Below are 18,903 nucleotides of genomic sequence, written 5' to 3'. Positions count from 1 at the left end.
CCTCTTTTGTTTCTATCATTCCAACGGAAAAGACTGTATCAGTGTGGGGTGGAGGTGGGCGAATTGAAATAACGTTGTCAAAGTTCATGGCAATCCAACAAGCCTTCAGAGCCGATTGGTACCAAAGCATGGCAGATGGAGAACCTCTGCCTCCAGGAGCTTCAAGGAAAAGGATAAAGAAATCAGTGGATCGTACTCTGGGCTTCTTGGATGATTGTCTCAAGGTGCATCAGAATTCAGAGGTAAGACATGACGGCAAGAAGGTCCTTAATGCATCACATCCACAAAGGAAATCTTCCCTTTATAGCAAGATCATAAATGTTTTTATAAGACTTGCAAATAGAAATTTTTCCTCACATTGTAGATTTAAAGCACAACTTTGACAATATTATAATTTCTTTTTTTTAAATTTTAAATATTTTTATTCTCCTTTTTCACATTTTCTCCCGAATTTACACCCACCAACAATAAACAATAATCAGCAACAGATATGTAAATCCCCATAACAATAACAACGATCCCATCCTCTCACCAACCCCCAAACATCAGCCTGTATGTTTACATAAACAAATGATAAAAAGGAATCCGGGATTACCCATAGTTACCCTTAATACACCCCCCCCCCCAACTAATGTTGGATGTTATCCATTTCTTGAAAGTGCATAATGAATAATGCCCATGACTTGTAGAACCTCTCCGCCCTTCCCCTCAGTTCAAACTTAATCTTCTCAAGGGTCAAGTATTCCAACCGGTCCCCCCGCCACGCAAGGGCACAGGCTGGAGAGGCTGCTCTCCATCCCAGCAGGATCCGCCTTCGGGCGATCAACGAGGCAAAGGCTATGATATCTGCCTCCGTACCCGTTTCCAACCCTGGCTGGTCCGACACCCCGCATAGCCTCAAAATAAGGGGAGGTAGATTTAGGACGGAGTGTAAGGGAACTTCTTCACCCAAAGGGTTGTGAACCTCTGGAATTCCTTGCCCAGTGAAGCAGTTGAGGCTCCTTCTTTAAACGTTTTTAAGAAAAAGAAAGATGCCTTTCTAAAGAATAAAGGGATTCGGGGATATGGTGTACGGGCCGGAGAGTGGAGCTGAGTCCACAAAGATCAGCCATGATCTCATTAAATGGCGGAGCAGGCTCGAGGGGCCAGATGGCCTACTCCTGTTCCTAGTTCTTATGTTCTTATATGGCCTCCCGGGGACCCAGGTCCAGTTCCACTTGCGCCACCTTGGAACTTACCCTAAAAACCTCCTTCCAGTAATCCTCTAGCTTTTTACAGGACCAAAACATATGAACGTGATTAGCCCCCCCCCCCCCGGCAACATTCACACACATCTTCTACTCCTTCAAAGAATCGGCTCATCCTCGCCCTCGTGAGGTGTGCTCTGTACCACCTTCAGCTGTATAAGCCCCAACCTCGCACATGAGGTGGAGGCATTTACTCTCCGGAGCACCTCACACCAGACCCCTCCTCTATAACCTCTCCCAACTCTTCCTCCCACTTTGCTTTGATCCCTTCCTGTCCAAAATAGCTCCGTACACTGCTGACACTACCCCCTTCTCCAGTCTCCTTGTCGTCAGCACCCCCTCCAGCAATGTGGAGGCCGGTTCCTCCGGGAAGTATCTCCGTCCTGGCAAAATCTTGAACCTGCATGTATCTAAACATTTCTCCCTGCTCCAGCCCACACTTCGCTTCCAGCTCCCTCAATCCTGCAAACGACCCCTAAGAAACAAATCTTTTAGCGTCGTAATCCCCTTTGTCTTCCCATTTCCGAAAACTTCCATCCCACCTCCCTGGCTCAAATCTGTGGTTTCCCCGGATCAGCATTCCCCTTGACCCTGCCCCCAACCCGAAGTGTTGGCGAAACTGCCTCCAGATTTTTAATGAAGCTATTATTACCGGACTCCCTGAGTATTTCCCCAGAGCTATCTGGAGCGGCGCTGTTGCTAGTGCTTTCAGTCCCGACCCCCTGCACAAACTCTCCTCAATTCTGACCCACTGGGAATCAACCCCTCTGACCCAGCTCCGCACATTCTCCACATTCGCCGCCCAGTAGTAGTACATCAGGTTCGGGAGACCCAAACCCCCTGCCTGCCTTCCCTTCTGTAGCAGCACCTTTCTCACTCTGGCCATCTTCCCTCCCCTTATGAACGAGGTAATCCTTCCGTCAATCTCCCTGAAAAAAGTCTTTGGCAGGGAAATTGGTAGGCATTGAAAAATAAACAGAAATCGCGGCAGCACATTCATTTTAACTGCCTGTACCTGACCCACCAGTGACAGAGGAAGACCATCCCGCCTTGCCAGATCGGCTTTCACTCTCCCCACCAAACTAGTGATGTTGTACCTGCGAAGCCTTCCCCACTCCCGGGCAACCTGCACCCCCAGATACCTAAATTGAATCCCTGCCCGACAGAATGACAGCCCCCCCCCCACCCCCGCCGAGACACCACAAAGTACTCACTCTTGTCCAGGTTCAGCGTGTACCCCGAGAACGACCCAAATACTCGCAGTAGCTCCAATATTCCCCCTATCGACCCACTCGGTTCCGACACGTACAGCAGCAAGTCGGCGGCATATAAGGACACCCTATGCTCTATTCCCCCCCCCCCCCCCTGCACTATTCCTTTTCATGCATCCGAACTTATTAATGCGATGGCCAACACCTCAATCGCAATCGCAAACCGCAGGGGGGACATAGGACACCCCTGCCTCATCCCACGGTGGAGAGAAAAGTATCTTGAGCTGATGTTGTTTGTGCGGATACTCGCCTTCAGCTCCTTATATAATCACTTTACCCAATTCACAAATCTTGGTCCAATCCCAAACCGCTCCAGAACTGCCATCAAGTACCCCCATTCTACCCAATCAAACGCCTTCTTGGCATCCAATGCAACAACTACCTCTGTTTCCTTCCCTTCCCCGGTGCCATAACGACGTTCAAAACCCTCCTAATGTTCGAAAAAAGCTGCCTGCCGCTCACGAACCCCGTCTGATCCTCACCTATCACCTTCAGGAGGCACTCCTCCAGCCTACCCGCCAGTACCTTCACCAATACTTTTGCATCCACATTCAGAAGTGATATGGACCTATACGACCCACACTCCGTCGGATCCTTATCTTTTTTTTAGCAACAGTGAAATCGATGCCTGCCCCAAGGTTTGTGGCAGCACCCACTTCCCTATCGCCTATTCAAACATCCCCACCATCAGGGGTGCCAGCTTATCCTTGAATTTTTTATAATATTCCACCGGAAACCCATCCGGCCCTGCCACCTTCCCCGACTGCATACTCCCAATCGCATCCTTTATCTCCTGCTCCACTATTGCTCCTTCTAATGTAGCCCTGTCCCCCTCCCCTAGCCTCGGGTACTCCAACCCATCTAGAAATTCCTGCATCTCACGGTCTTCCCCGGGTGGCTCTGACCTGTACAACCTCTCATAAAACTCCTCAAAAACCTTGTTAACCAGCTCTGGAGCCACCACCAACTTCCCTGCCCTATCCCTCACCTGAAGAATTTCCCTTGCCGCTGCTTCCCTCCGGAGCTGACCTGCTAACCCGCCTTATCTCCATGTTCATAAACTGCACCCCTTGCTCGTCTCAGTTGGCGCACCGCCTTCCTGGTAGACAGTTGGTCGAAACTCGCCTGTAGTTCCTTCCTCTCTTCCAGCTTCGCTGGGTCCCCATCTTCTGCATAACTCCTATCTACCTCCAACATCTCGTCTATTACCCTCTGCCGCTCCAACCTCTCCTCTTTGTCCACCCTGGCCTTAAACAAAATTACCTCACCCCTCACCACCGCCTTTAGAGCCTCCCAGACCACTGCCTTCGACACCTCACCCATACAGTTGAAACCTACATATTCCTTAATTACCATTTCAATTTTCTCACAGAACACTTGGTTCCCCAAAAGCCCGACATCCAGTTTCCACCCCGGACTACCCCTCCCATGTCCACCCAATGTGGAGTGTGATCTGACACTGCAATTGCCAAGTATTCCGACCCCCCCCCCACACACACAATCAGTCCCAAACACCTTCTTCGCGAATCCCACATCGTCCCAATTGGGACCGCATACACTTACCAGCGCCACTAATCTCCCCTCCAGCGCCCCTGTCACAATCACATATCTACCCCCCTGATCTGCCACCACCTTCTTTCTCCATCTGGAAGCGTACCCTTTTGCTGACTAGCACCGCTACCCCTCAAGCCCTTCCGTCAAATCCAGAGTTAAACACTTGACTAACCCAGCCCTTTAAGTCTCACCTGGTCCTTCACCCTTAATAGTGAGTCTCCTGCAGCATTTCCACATCGGCTTTTAAACTTTTAAGATGCGCAAGCACTCTTGACCGGATCTCCTAGCCCTCTCCCGTTCCACGTGACTATCCTAACTGGGGGTCTCTCACCCCCCCCACCCTTCTTATCATCATACCACCGAGCCCTGCCCCATAAGCCTGACCCGCCCCTGTCCATTGTTAACATCAAACCCCTTCCTCCTTCGCAAGAACCCCCCCCCCCCTACATTTACCCTTGAAAAAACATCTCCCAGCATCAATCCCGTTCTTCCCCCCCCCCCCCCCCCCCACCTCTCGCTCGCCTCGTAGGTCCATTGAAGCCTGCTATCCAGGCTCCAACGTCCGCAGCCCTCCTCTCACCTCACCTCCGTTCTCTAGCTGACTTTAGTTAGCTAGCGCGGGTGTCTTCCCCCGCCAAGATATATCATCCTCTTCCACCCAGTCCCAGAGAAAGAAAAAACAAAACCAACAATCCAACCCATACAATTCACTAAAATAAGATTTAACCGTAGCCACACAGAACGCCAATCCACCCAACCATTAACTTGAACTCTGTTACAATGCAAAGAGAAGTAAATTACAATACACACCTGTAAAAAGAAAGTTGTAGCATTTATACATTTTCCAGCTGCCCAAACACAGTCCACAGTCTCTCTTCCAGTTCCGCTCATCACGTCTGTCCCAAGCCTTCCGCCCTCACGAACGTCTCAGCCGCCTCCGCTGTCTCAAAATAAAAGTCTTTGGCGTTATATGTTACCCTCAGCTTCGCCGGGTACACCATACCAAATCTCACCCCATTCTTGTGCAGTGCTGCCTTCACCCGCCCGAACGCCGCTCATCTTTTTGCCAACTCAACCATCAAGTCCTGATAGATCCGAACTCCACTACCGTCCCGCTGCGTCTCGCGCTTCTGCTTCGCCCAGCTTAACACCTTCTCCTTCATGCAGTACTTATGGAAGCAGATAATTACTGCTCTTGGCGGCTCATTCACCTTGGGCTTCGGCCTTAATGACCGATGAGCTTGGTCCAGCTCGTACTGGGAGAAGTTCTCGTCCTCCCCCATCAGCACCGCCAACTTCTTAGCGAAGTACTCTGTTGGCCTTGAGCCCTCTGTCCCTTCGGGCTAGCCCACAATTCTCAGATTGTGCCGCCTCGAGCGCTTCTCCAAGTCCTTGAGCTTTGCTCGGAGTCCTCTGTTGACCTCCACGACTCTCCGCAGCTCGTCCCCCATCGAGGTGAACTGGTCGCTGTGCTGCGACACGGCTTCCTCCACTTTATCTTCTCGCCCTGCTCTCCCACCTCGGCCAATGTCTTTGCCACCAGCTACCCTCACCGGGGCGATTGCTTCCTCCACCAACGATTTCAATGCGACTGCCATCTTCCTCAAAGCCTCCATATGCCTCGCAAACTGCTTTTCCTGCTCCACCGCCATCACCTCGGTCATCTTTTCCACCGTAAGTAGTGCGGCCCCACCATGCGGTCCGGCATCCGCCATCTTGTCAGCGCTTTTGCTGGCCTTCTCAGTCAACGGCGAACCCGGGTTTTCTTCCTTCTTCCTAGCTGCTTTTCGCATCCTCTAACGACTTATTATTTCTTCTTTCTTTCTTCAGTTCGAAATAACTAAGTAATTATTTTCACAAATTTTTCCCCCAAAAAATTCCAAAGTCAAGAAATCTCTTCCTCCGGGGACCGGACTTCAAACTCCTCAAAGATCCATTTTCAGTGGGAGCCACCCAGTGTGCTCTAGTCCCCCTCTACATCGCATTCTGGACTCAGGCCTGCCATCTCGATTGCCTCGCCTTGTGTCAGGCTCCGCCCACGCATCCGACCTCCGGGTCGATGCCTCCCGCTCCGGCCGCTGGACACTCCCGCGGGGCTCCTCACCGGCTCCAGACCGACCCGACGCCCGTCCCTCAGGCCCCAAAGACCGAAGAAACCCTTCCATGTTCGTGGGAAGAAAGAACCACGGGGAATCCCCTAAAAAAGACCGAAAAATCGCGGACCGGCGAGAGCCTCTACCCGACGCAGCCACTCCGCTCACGAGCGCCACCGGAAGCCGCAAAATTATAATTTCTTGTGTGAACATTAATTTTCAAAATTAATGTTTTTAAATGGCGAGAATCCTACATAAGATGTTTCTGACAACAATGTATATTCCACGAGTAATGATAATGGCTTGACTAATGCAGGCCTTCTCTAAATTTGGCTTAAACATCATATTCAACAATGTCTTATGTGGCATCCTTCTAGTACAGTGACTGTAGGGGGGAGGGGAGAGAGTGTATCTTATGCCTTGATTGCCCAGTGATGCAGAATTCCTGACTTAAAATCGGGGCCTCATTTACATTTTTTTCCTGCATTTCCTGGCCAGCCCTGTCAACAGGAACTCTGGCACTAGAAGACCACAGCCTGTGACCCTTGGGGCTGTGGTGCCAGTCACTGTTTCCAGCAGTGAGGAGAGATTACATTTGGCAGAAGTATGTTAGTTGTTTTCTTGCCGGGGCAAATGATGCACTCTTGCTCGTGAGTCCTGAGGAAACTCGGGCAGCAACTGGCAAATGTAAATTGGAATCCCAGTTTCACTGTGGGAGCCTGATTTAGAATCATAGAATTTACAGTGCAGAAGGAGGCCATTCGGCCCACACCTCCACCCTATCCCCATAAGCCAGTAACCCCACCCAACACTAAGGGCAATTTTGGACACAAAGGGCAATTTAGCATGTCCAATCCACCTAACCTGCACATCTTTGGACTGGGAGGAAGCCGGAGCACCCGGAGGAAACCCACGCGCACGCTGGGAGAATATGCAGACTCCGCACAGACAGTGACCCAAGCCGGGAATCGAACCTGGGACCCTGGCGCTGTGAAGCAATTTGCTAACCACTGTGCTACCATGCTGCCCACGGTAGTTTTAAGCATGTGAATAAACAGTCCCATGTCTCCAAACTAGAACACTTGCAAACCATACAACCTGCCACTGTTAAAATGGCTGCAGATACATATGCAGCAGACATACATGTTCGCTAATATTACATTTTTAGACCAATATGCCTCTCCTGGCTGAAGTAATTTTGTTGAATCTTTAAAATACGCTTATCTTTTAGTTATGGTGGAGGAGTTACTATAGAAACGATGCTTGCTGGTGCTTCTGGTTTGTGAGAGTATGAATCCCATGATTGAAGTGTGTGAAATGGTAAACTTGGCCCACTTAATGTTGCTAAATGGATATATTGTAAAAGTAGCTGTTAATTATATATTTATGAAGCTTTACTGAGTACGACAAAAAAATAAGATACCGGCCCCAATTGAGATAGAGGAAATTATCAAGGGGCTGGAGGGCATGCAGTCGGGCAAAGCTCCGGGGCCGGACGGCGGAATTTTACAAGAAGTTCTCAGAGGTATTGAGCCCACTGCTGGTGAGGACATTTAACAAGGCTAGAGAGAAGGGAATCCTCCCCCCGACAATGTCGCAGGCCTCGATTTCACTTATTCTTAAACGGGAGAAGGATCCTGAGCAGTGTGGGTCATATAGGCCGATCTCGCTTTTGAATGTGGATGTCAAGCTGTTGGCTAAGATATTGGCCACAAGGATAGAAGACTGCATCCCGGGGGTGATAGGGGAAGACCAGACGGGATTCGTTAAGGGCAGGCAACTCCAGGCCAACGTTCATAGGCTTTTAAATGTTATTATGATGCCCTCAGAAAGAGGAGAGACGGAGGTGGTGGTTGCGATGGATGCGGAGAAGGCTTTTGATCGGGTGAAGTGGGAGTACCTGTGCGAGGCGCTGGGAAGATTTGGGTTTGGTGAGGGCTTTATTGGCTGGGTGTGTTGCTCTACCAGGTGTCTAGCGAGCTGGCAGGGGCTGGTTCGGGGTGTTTGGGGAGGGGGGCGAGCACCAGGTCTCGGTCTACGCGGACAATTTGCTTTTGTACATTTCGGACCCGTTGGAGGGGATGTGGGAGATTATGTGGATCTTGGGGGAATTTGGCAGGTTTTCAGGGTATAAACTGAACACTGGGAAGAGCGAGATGTTCGTGATTCAGGCTAGAGGGCAGGAGGAGAGACTGGGAGAGCTGCCACTTAGAATGGTAGGGAAGATCTTTCGCAATCTGGGAATCCACGTAGCTCGGAAATGGGAGGCACTGCATAAGCTTAATCTATCCCGGTTGGTAGAGAAAATGGAAGGGGGCTTTAAAAGATGGGACATGCTCCCGTTATCACTGGCAGGGAGGGTACAGACCATGAAAATGACGATCATCCCCAGATTTCTGTTTGTCTTTCAGTGCCTCCCCATCTTCATCCCTAAGGCCTTATTCAAGGGGGTGAACAAGATCATTTCAGGCTTTGTGTGGGCGAATAAAACTCCACGGGTGAATAAAATGTTGTTGGAGTGTAGTCGGGGGGGGGGGGGGGAGGGTGGGTAGGCGCTGCCGAACTTCTGCAATTACTACTGGGCGGCTAATATAGCCATGATTAGGAAGTGGGTAATGGGGGAGGGTTCGGCATGGGAGCGGTTGGAGGCGGCGTCATGTAAAGGCACCAGTCTGGGAGCATTGGTAATGGCACCTCTGCCGTTCTTGCCGGCCCGATACTCCACAAGTCCAGTGGTAGTGGCGGCACTGAGGATCTGGGGGCAATGGAGGAGGTATAAGGTGGAGGGTGCGTCGGTCTGGAACCCGATTTGTAACAACCGCAGGTTTGTACCGGGCAGGCTAGATTATCATAGAATTTACAGTGCAGAATGAGGCCATTCGGCCCATCGAGTCTGTACCTGCTCTTGGAAAGAGCACCCTACCCAAGGTCAACACCTCCACCCTATCCCCATAACCCAGTAACCCCACCCAACACTAAGGGCAATTTTGGACACTAAGGGCAATTTATCATGGCCAATCCACCTAACCTGCACATCTTTGGACTGTGGGAGGAAACCGGAGCACCCGGAGGAAACTCACGCACACATGGGGAGGATGTGCAGACTCCGCACAGAGAGTGACCCAAGCCGGAATCGAACCTGGGACCCTGGAGCTGTGAAGCAATTGTGCTATCCACAAAGCTACCGTGCTGGTGGTGGGTTCCAGAGCTGGCAGAAGGCAGGAATTCGAAGGATGGGGGATCTGTTTATAGATGGGAGCTTTCCCAGCTTGAAGGTGCTGGAGGATAAATTTAAACTGCCGTCAGGGAATGGTTTTAGATATTTGCAAGTGCGAGACTTCCTGAGGAAACAGGTGTTGGCCTTTCCGCTGCTGCCGCCACGGGGGATACAGGATAGAGTAGTTTCTGGTACCTGGGTGGGGGGAGGGGAAGGTGTTGGATATCTACCAGGAGCTGTTGGAGGGAGGAAACCCCGGTGGAGGAGCTTAAGGGCAAGTGGGAGGACGAGCTAGGAGGAGCGTTAGAGGTGGGTCTATGGGCAGATGCCCCAAGCAGGGTCAATTCCTCATCATGTGCCAGGCTTAGCCTAATACAATTTAAAGTGGTCACCGGGCACACATGGCGGCGAGGATAAGCAAGTTTTTCGGGGTAGAAGATAGGTGCGCGGGAACCCCAGCAAACCTTGTCCACATGTTTTGGGCATGCCAGAAGCTCAGAGGGTTTTGGCAGGGATTTGCAAAGACAATGTCCACGGTTCTAGAAACACGGGTGGTGCCGGGTCCAGAGGTAGCAATCTTTGGAGTGTCAGTGGAGGGACTCGGAAGCCCCCGCCCCGAGTGTAGAGACCTGGGTTAGTGACATGGATGGGTTTCCCCGTGTTGAGAAAATAAAGTTCGCCTTAAGAGGGTCAATGTTGGGGTTCTCTCAGAGGTGGCAGCCGTTTGTCGACTTTCTCGGGGAAAATTAAAATGTCGGCAGAAGCAGCATTCTGAAGGGGAGGTTAAACACAAATAGGTGTTAGATGGTTGCGGTGTCTCAAGATTGGGTCGGGTGGGGAAATGTTTATTTTACCATGTTAATGTTATTGTTTTTGTTATTGTTATAAAAATTTAGCAAATACCTTAATAAAAATATTTGTTTTTAAATGAGATACCTATTGAAAAGAACACTGTACATTTCCTGATATTTGACCACAGTAGGAAATAATTTAGAATGCTAATTAGAAGCAACTTTGTGACAGTAGGGTAAGTCTTAGAGCTAGGGTTTCAGATCTATTGTGGTAGGGTTTCTTTTAAGTTTACGTTTTTGAGTGCGAAACCTATCAGTGAGGGGATGTTAATTCTGGACCACATTGTGTTTAGACAGTCATTATTAGTATGGAGCACTCTTGGGCCAGGGTGGCAAATAAAAGCTTCCCTTTTGCTCCAAAAGTCTCTCCTGATGCACTAGCTTAGAAGAATATTTTATACTGCAGTAGCATGCCAGTTTCTCATTTCCCACACTGATTTAAGGACATTTGTGTGACCCATGGTAAATAGAAAAGAAAATAATCTTTGGAAAACCGCTGGATTTTGAGGTTCTTGATGTGTAACATCCAGACATTGGAAGCTGGTAACCCTAGTACCCTGGACAGTAAACAAACACTTGTGTAGCACTGCTTTGTAAACCAGGTGAGATTAGATTTTTTTTTTTTAAAATACATTTAGAATACCCAATTATTTTTTTTTCCCATTAAGGGGCAATTTAGTATGGCCAATCCACCTACCCTGCACATCTTTGGGTTGTGGGGACGAAACCCACGCAGACACAGGGAGAATGTGCAAACTCCACACGGAGAGTGACCCAGGGCCGGGATCGAATCCGGGTCCTTAGTGCTGTCGGCAGCAGTGCTAACCACTACGCCACCTTACTGCCCAAGGTGAGATAGATTAAAGCCGGTTAGTCATAACAATGTAACTGTACCATAAATCAAACCAGATTGTCCATTGCTATCACAACAAGAACAGCAGATGTGGAAAAAGTCAGCAGGTCTGCCAGCATCTAGCAGGAGAGAAAGAGAGTTAACAATGTGTATTACAATGATTGCTTGTGAATGGAAGCTCTTTTAAACTTTGACATGGAACTCTCTGCCTTTGAGGGTGATGAAAGCTGAGAGAGTCAATAATTTCTAAGGAAATTGGATGGGCACTTGTGGGAAATAAACTTGTAGGGCTACAGAGCTAGAGCAGGAGAATGAGACTGGGTTGCAGTAAAGAGGGTTGACATAGATTCCAATGGTCTGCGACTTGATATTTTCATTGTAACCTATTACTCCGCAATAACTAATGCATCTTAAACTTTCAGCGAACACTTTTTAAAATCGAACTGCAATGAGCGTTTAAAGCAAACAGCTTTAAGGTTGAAATATTTGACTTTTAGTTTAAGTCTCCATCTCAGTTAATGAGGAACACAAAATGGCATTCGGTGGGGGGGGGGGGGAGGAAAATGCAGTAAAGGGAAAATAAAGCAAGATTGAAACTATACAGCAGGCCACCTGGGGAGAGAAAGATTAATATTTCGGGCATATCCTTTCATCAGAATACAAATGCCCTTTAAACTGGAAGAAAAAAGGGTCAGTGCCAGAAGAATTGGAAGTATATCTATGCAGCAGCACTGAAGTTAGAACCTAGATAGGAACAAATGGAATCTCAGGTTTTGAGCTTTTAGCAGCCTTCAAAGAAATCTTCAATCAGTGGACACAATTTGACAAATGTGTGTTTTGGAGTTTTCAGTAAATTGTTTGAGACAAAACAGTAGGAGAAATGGTAATTAGTTTGAACCAGAAGTCAATAACTTGAATGGAGAACATCAGTGTGTTAGCTCACATCGAAAATGGATGTTCACCATGCCAGTTAAATGCTAAAAGTGAGCTAGCAAGCAATTGGCAATTTTTATTGCATGTCTGGTGAGAAGGAACGTAGTGCCGATCTAAGATTTTTACCCATAGCTGCTTTACGTTGGTGGTCGAATAAACACAAGAATAATTATCATTGGGGTTGTTGCGGTGCAAATGGCATTGTGTTTGACCCTGAGAAAACAAGCAGTTAAAAACCACATGACTTGTGGTGCCATCAATTCATACAGTAGTGAGATTTCCCAGCAATGGAAACCCTTTCTTTCACTGAGAAGAATGTGAAAATAACTAAAAATATTGAATTTGCTGATTGATTGCATTTGTATAGTGCCTTTTTTTTTTTAAATAATATTTTATTGAAAATTTTTGGTCAACCAACACAGTACATTGTGCATCCTTTACACAACATTATAACAATACAGATAATAATGACCTTTTTTATTTAAACAAGAACAAAAGAAAACAACAACAAATAAATAAATATTAAATAACAAAAATAAAAAAAACTAGCCCTAATTGGCAACTGCCTTGTCTCAGGCCACACCCCCCCCCCACACCCCCCCCCCCCAAGTTCTGGGCTGCTGCTGCTGCCTTCTTTGTTCTCCCCTATCTATCTTTCCGCAAGATATTCGACGAACGGTTGCCACCGCCTTGTAAACCCTTGAGCCGACCCCCTTAGGACGAACTTAATCCGCTCTAACTTTATGAACCCCGCCATATCATTTATCCAGGTCTCCACCCCCGGGGGCTTGGCTTCTTTCCACATTAGCAATATTCTGCGCCGGGCTACTAGGGACGCAAAGGCCAAAACATCGGCCTCTTTCGCCTCCTGCACTCCCGGCTCTTGTGCAACCCCAAATATAGCCAACCCCCAGCTTGGTTCGACCCGGACTCCTACTACTTTCGAAAGCACCTTTGTCACCCCCATCCAAAACCCCTGTAGTGCCGGGCATGACCAAAACATATGGGTATGATTCGCTGGGCTTCTCGAGCACCTCGCACACCTATCCTCCACCCCAAAAAATTTACTGAGCCGTGTTCCAGTCATATGTGCCCTGTGTAATACCTTAAACTGAATCAGGCTTAGCCTGGCGCACGAGGACGACGAGTTTACCCTGTTTAGGGCATCTGCCCACATCCCCTCCTCAATCTCCTCCCCTAGCTCTTCTTCCCATTTCCCTTTTAGTTCGTCCATCATAGTCTCCCCTTCGTCTCTCATTTCCCTATATATATCCGACACCTTACCGTCCCCCACCCATTTCTTTGAGATGACTCTGTCCTGCACCTCTTGTGTCGGGAGCTGCGGGAATTCCCTCACCTGCTGCCTCGCAAAAGCCCTCAATTGCATGTACCTGAATGCATTCCCTTGGGGCAACCCATATTTCTCGGTCAGCGCTCCCAGACTCGCAAACTTCCCATCCACAAATAGATCTTTCAATTGCGTTATACCTGCTCTTTGCCACATTCCATATCCCCCATCCATTCCCCCCGGGGCAAACCTATGGTTGTTTCTTATCGGGGACCCCCCCAGTGCTCCGGTCTTTCCCCTATGTCGTCTCCACTGTCCCCAAATCTTCAGTGTAGCTACCACCACCGGACTCGTGGTATAGTTCCTTGGTGAGAACGGCAATGGGGCTGTCACCATAGCCTGCAGGCTGGTCCCCCTACAGGACGCCCTCTCTAATCTCTTCCACGCCGCTCCTTCCTCCTCTCCCATCCACTTACTCACCATTGAAATATTAGCGGCCCAATAATACTCACTTAGGCTCGGTAGTGCCAGCCCCCCCCTATCCCTACTACGCTGTAAGAATCCCTTCCTCACTCTCGGAGTCTTCCCGGCCCAAACAAAACCCATAATACTCTTTTCTATCCTTTTGAAAAAAGCCTTCGTGATCACCACCGGGAGACACTGAAACACAAAAAGGAATCTCGGGAGGACCACCATCTTAACTGCCTGCACCCTCCCTGCCATTGACAATGCTACCATGTCCCATCTCTTGAAATCTTCCTCCATCTGTTCCACCAACCGCGTCAAATTTAGCCTGTGCAATGTGCCCCAATTCTTAGCTATCTGGATCCCCAGGTAACGAAAGTCTCTTGTTACCTTCCTCAACGGTAGGTCTTCTATTTCTCTACTCTGCTCCCCTGGATGCACCACAAACAGCTCACTCTTTCCCATGTTCAATTTATACCCTGAAAAATCCCCAAACTCCCCAAGTATCCGCATTATTTCTGGCATCCCCTCCGCTGGATCCGCCACATATAGTAGCAGATCATCCGCATATAAAGATACCCGGTGTTCTTCTCCTCCCCTAAGTATTCCCCTCCATCCCTTGGAACCTCTCAGCGCTATCGCCAGGGGCTCAATCGCCAGTGCAAACAGTAATGGGGACAGAGGACATCCCTGCCTTGTCCCTCTGTGGAGCCGAAAATATGCCGATCCCCGTCCATTCGTGACCACACTCGCCACTGGGGCCCTATACAACAGCTGCACCCATCTAACATACCCCTCTCCGAACCCAAATCTCCTCAACACCTCCCACAGATAATCCCACTCCACTCTATCAAATGCTTTCTCGGCATCCATCGCCACTACTATCTCCGTTTCACCCTCTGGTGGGGCCATCATCATTACGCCTAACAACCTCCGTATGTTCGTGTTCAGCTGTCTCCCCTTCACAAACCCAGTTTGGTCCTCATGAACCACCCCCGGGACACATTCCTCTATTCTCATTGCCATTACCTTGGCCAAGACCTTGGCATCTACATTGAGGAGGGAGATTGGTCTGTAGGACCCGCATTGTAGCGGATCCTTTTCCTTCTTTAAAAGAAGCGATATCGTTGCTTCTGACATAGTCGGGGGCAGTTGTCCCCTTTCCTTTGCCTCGTTGAAGGTCCTCGTCAGTAGCGGGGCGAGCAAGTCCAAATATTTTCTGTAAAATTCAACTGGGAATCCGTCCGGTCCCGGGGCCTTTCCCGTCTGCATGTTCCTAATTCCTTTCACCACTTCTTCTACCGTGATCTGTGCTCCCAATCCCATCCTTTCCTGCTCTTCCACCTTGGGAATTTCCAGCCGATCCAAAAACTCCATCATTCTCTCCCTCCCATCCGGGGGTTGAGCTTCATACAATTTTTTATAAAATGTCTTGAACACTTCATTCACTCTCTCCGCTCCCCGCTCCGTCTCTCCATCTTCGTCTCTCACCCCCCCCTATTTCCCTCGCTGCTCCCCTTTTCCTCAATTGGTGTGCCAGCAATCTGCTCGCCTTCTCTCCATATTCATACTGTACACCCTGCGCCTTCCTCCATTGTGCCTCTGCAGTGCCTGTGGTCAGCAAGTCAAATTCCACATGCAGCCTTTGCCTTTCCCTATACAGTCCCTCCTCCGGTGCTTCCGCATACTGTCTGTCCACCCTCAAAAGTTCTTGCAACAACCGCTCCCGTTCCTTACTCTCCTGCTTCCCTTTATGTGTCCTTATTGATATCAGCTCCCCCCTAACCACCGCCTTCAACGCCTCCCAGACCACTCCCACCTGAACCTCCCCATTGTCATTGAGTTCCAAGTACTTTTCAATGCATCCCCTCACCCTTAAGCACACCCCCTCATCCGCCATTAGTCCCATATCCATTCTCCAGGGTGGACGCCCTCTTGTTTCCTCCCCTATCTCCAAGTCTACCCAGTGTGGGGCATGATCCGAAATGGCTATAGCCGTATATTCCGTTCCCCTCACCCTCGGGATCAATGCCCTACCCAACACAAAAAAGTCTATGCGTGAATAGACTTTATGGACATAGGAGAAAAACGAGAACTCCTTACTCCTAGGTCTACTGAATCTCCACGGGTCCACCCCTCCCATCTGCTCCATAAAATCCTTAAGCACCTTGGCTGCTGCCGGCCTCCTACCAGTCCTGGACTTCGACCTATCCAGCCTTGGTTCCAACACCGTGTTAAAGTCTCCCCCCATTATCAGCTTTCCGGTCTCTAGGTCTGGGATGCGTCCTAGCATTCGCCTCATAAAATTGGCATCGTCCCAATTCGGGGCATACACGTTTACCAACACCACCATCTCTCCCTGTAATTTGCCACTCACCATCACGTATCTGCCCCCGTTATCCGCCACTATAGTCTTTGCCTCGAACATTACCCGCTTCCCCACTAATATAGCCACCCCCCTGTTTTTCGCATCCAGCCCCGAATGGAACACCTGCCCTACCCATCCTTTGCGCAACCTAACCTGATCTATCAGTTTCAGGTGCGTTTCCTGTAACATGACCACATCTGCTTTAAGTTTCTTAAGGTGTGCGAGTACTCGTGCCCTCTTTATCGGCCCGTTAAGCCCCCTCACGTTCCACGTGATCAGCCGAGTTGGGGGGCTTCCCACCCCCCCCCCCCCTTGCCGGTTAGCCATCATCTTTTTCCAGCTTCTCGCCCAGTTCCCACGCGGCTGTATTTCTCCCAGACGGTGCCCCCCCGCCCATCCTTTCCCGCACCCACTCCCCCTTTCCCCAGCAGCAGCAACCCAGTAATTCCCCCCTCCCCCCCCCCCCCCCCCCGCTAGACCCCCCGCTAGCGTAATTACTCCCCCCATGTTGCTCCCAGAAGTCAGCAAACTCTGGCTGACCTCGGCTTCCCCCCGTGATCACGGCTCGCCCCGTGCGGTGCCCCCTCCTTCCTGCTTCTCTATTCCCGCCATAATTATCATAGCGCGGGAACCAAGCCCGCGCCTCTCCCTCGGCCCCGCCTCCCATGGCCAACGCCCCATCTCCTCTCCCTCCCCACCTCCCCCCATCACCACCTGTGGGAGAAAGAAAAGTTACCATACCGCAGGATTAATCATACAATCCCTCTTCGCCCCCCCCCCCCCCCCCCCCCCCCACTCGTCCCACCACTTTGTCCAAACGTTCATTTTCGTAGTCCAATCATTCCAATTTTTCTTCTACAATAAAAGTCCACGCTTCATCCGCCGTCTCAAAGTAGTGGTGCCTCCCTTGATATGTGACCCACAGTCTTGCCGGTTGCAGCATTCCAAACTTTATCTTTTTTTTGTGAAGTACCGCTTTGGCCCGATTAAAGCTCGCCCTCCTTCTCGCCACCTCCGCACTCCAATCTTGATAGACGCGGATCACCGCGTTCTCCCATTTACTACACCGAGTTTTCTTCGCCCATCTAAGGACCATTTCTCTATCCTTAAAACGGAGAAATCTCACCACTATGGCTCTGGGAGCTTCTCCTGCTCTCGGTCCTCGCACCATAACTCGGTATGCTCCCTCCACCTCCAACGGACCCGTCGGGGCCTCCACTCCCATTAACGAGTGCAGCATCGTGCTCACATATGCCCCGACGTCCGCCCCCTCCACACCTTCAGGAAGGCCAAGAATCCTCAAGTTGTTCCTCCTTGCGTTATTTTCCAGTGCCTCCAACCTCTCCACAGATCGTTTCTGGTGTGCCTCCTGTATCTCCGACTTCACCACCAGGCCCTGTATGTCGTTTTCATTCTCTGCTGCTTTCGCCTTCACGACCCGAAGCTCCTGCTCCTGGGTCTTTTGTTCCTCTTTCAGCCCTTCAATCGCCTGTAATATCGGGGCCAACAACTCTTTCTTCATTTCCTTTTTTATCTCCTCCACGCAGCGTTTCAAAAACTCTTGTTGTTCAGGGCCCCATATGAAACTGCCACCTTCCGACGCCATCTTGGTTTCTGCTTGCCTTCCTTGCCGTTGTTCCAAAGGATCCGCTGCAATCCGGCCACTTTCCTCTCCTTTTTCCATCCGTGTCCAGGGGGAACACCCTTCTGGTTTACCGCACGGTGTTTTCAGCCGTTAAAATTGCCGTTGGGGCTCCTATCAAGAGCCCAAAAGTCCGTTTCACAGGGAGCTGCCGAAACGTGCGACTCAGCTGGTCATCGCCGCACCCGGAAGTCCTGTATAGTGCCTTTTAATGTACAGTAATATACTAAGCTGATTCATGGATGGGCAACAGTAAATGTATGACAAGCGCAGAAGAGCGTGATTAGAAGGGTGACAAAAAGTTTGGTTTCAGTTGTCTTGGGAGGTTTTTAAAAGTGTAAGGAGATGTGGGAAGGTGTAAGGAAACGACTTCCAGAAATGTATACCAGATTAGCTGAAGACTGCAACCTGTGATGGAGGAAGGAAGACGGGATGCACAAAGGCTGGAGCTGAAAGAGCAGTGTTTGAGAAGCAATTATAAGGCCCACAAAAATTGCATAGATGGTGTGGAGCACTGCTATGGACAGTTTAAGGGTGAGGATGTTCATTATGCCACAGGAAGTAGTATAGATCAGCAAGATTGATTGGTGAGCAGGCCTTGAGCCACATTTACAGAGCTTCTTTAGCATCAGGATTTGCAGCCATTCTCATCACTTCCTTGCAGAAGGGAATGCCTGTATGTATTCCAAGATGTTTACCTTGTGTTTCACAATGGTGGGCAAACCTGATGACAGAATCTCCCACTCATTTGTGAAGTCTGCTTTCTGTTTTACCGTACGGCTTTCCACCTGTTAAATCAATTTCACCTTCTCGCCGATTGACAACACTTTTAACTTTCTCGCAAGTTTAGCCATATTCGCAGATTTTGCAAGTCCTTTCACAGGATGATCCTGATGTCTTTCCCAGCGCTCCATGATGTCAGGCTCTTGTGTGGTCTAACTCTGCTCTTTTCAGTGCGGTCATAGGACAGCCTTAAACAAGTTCAGCTAATCCAATGCGGAATTTCGGGAGCAGCGTTCTATGGGATTTGCTATTCTGCCAGCAGGAATGGTTGACAACTTCAACAAAAATGGAATTTCATGTCACCGTTTAAATCCATCTAATTTCACTGTAAATCCAGT

At 49.5% G+C, this 18,903-nt stretch overlaps 1 protein-coding gene across 4 annotated transcripts in view; it reads left to right on the top strand.

The window, feature by feature from the left end:
* Nucleotides 1–18,903, top strand: part of qtrt2 (queuine tRNA-ribosyltransferase accessory subunit 2) — a 61,863-nt gene that overhangs the window by 13,502 nt on the left and 29,458 nt on the right. For all 4 annotated transcript variants that reach the window (XM_072514057.1, XM_072514058.1, XM_072514059.1 and 1 more), the window contains one exon: nt 33–242. In XM_072514057.1, coding sequence (XP_072370158.1) covers nt 33–242 — 210 coding nt within the window. The remainder of the gene's footprint in view (nt 1–32; nt 243–18,903) is intronic.

The sequence above is a fragment of the Scyliorhinus torazame genome, chromosome 8 (genome assembly GCF_047496885.1).
Source record: "Scyliorhinus torazame isolate Kashiwa2021f chromosome 8, sScyTor2.1, whole genome shotgun sequence".
NCBI lineage: Eukaryota > Metazoa > Chordata > Chondrichthyes > Carcharhiniformes > Scyliorhinidae > Scyliorhinus > Scyliorhinus torazame.
This window is presented reverse-complemented; position numbering and strand designations above follow the sequence as displayed.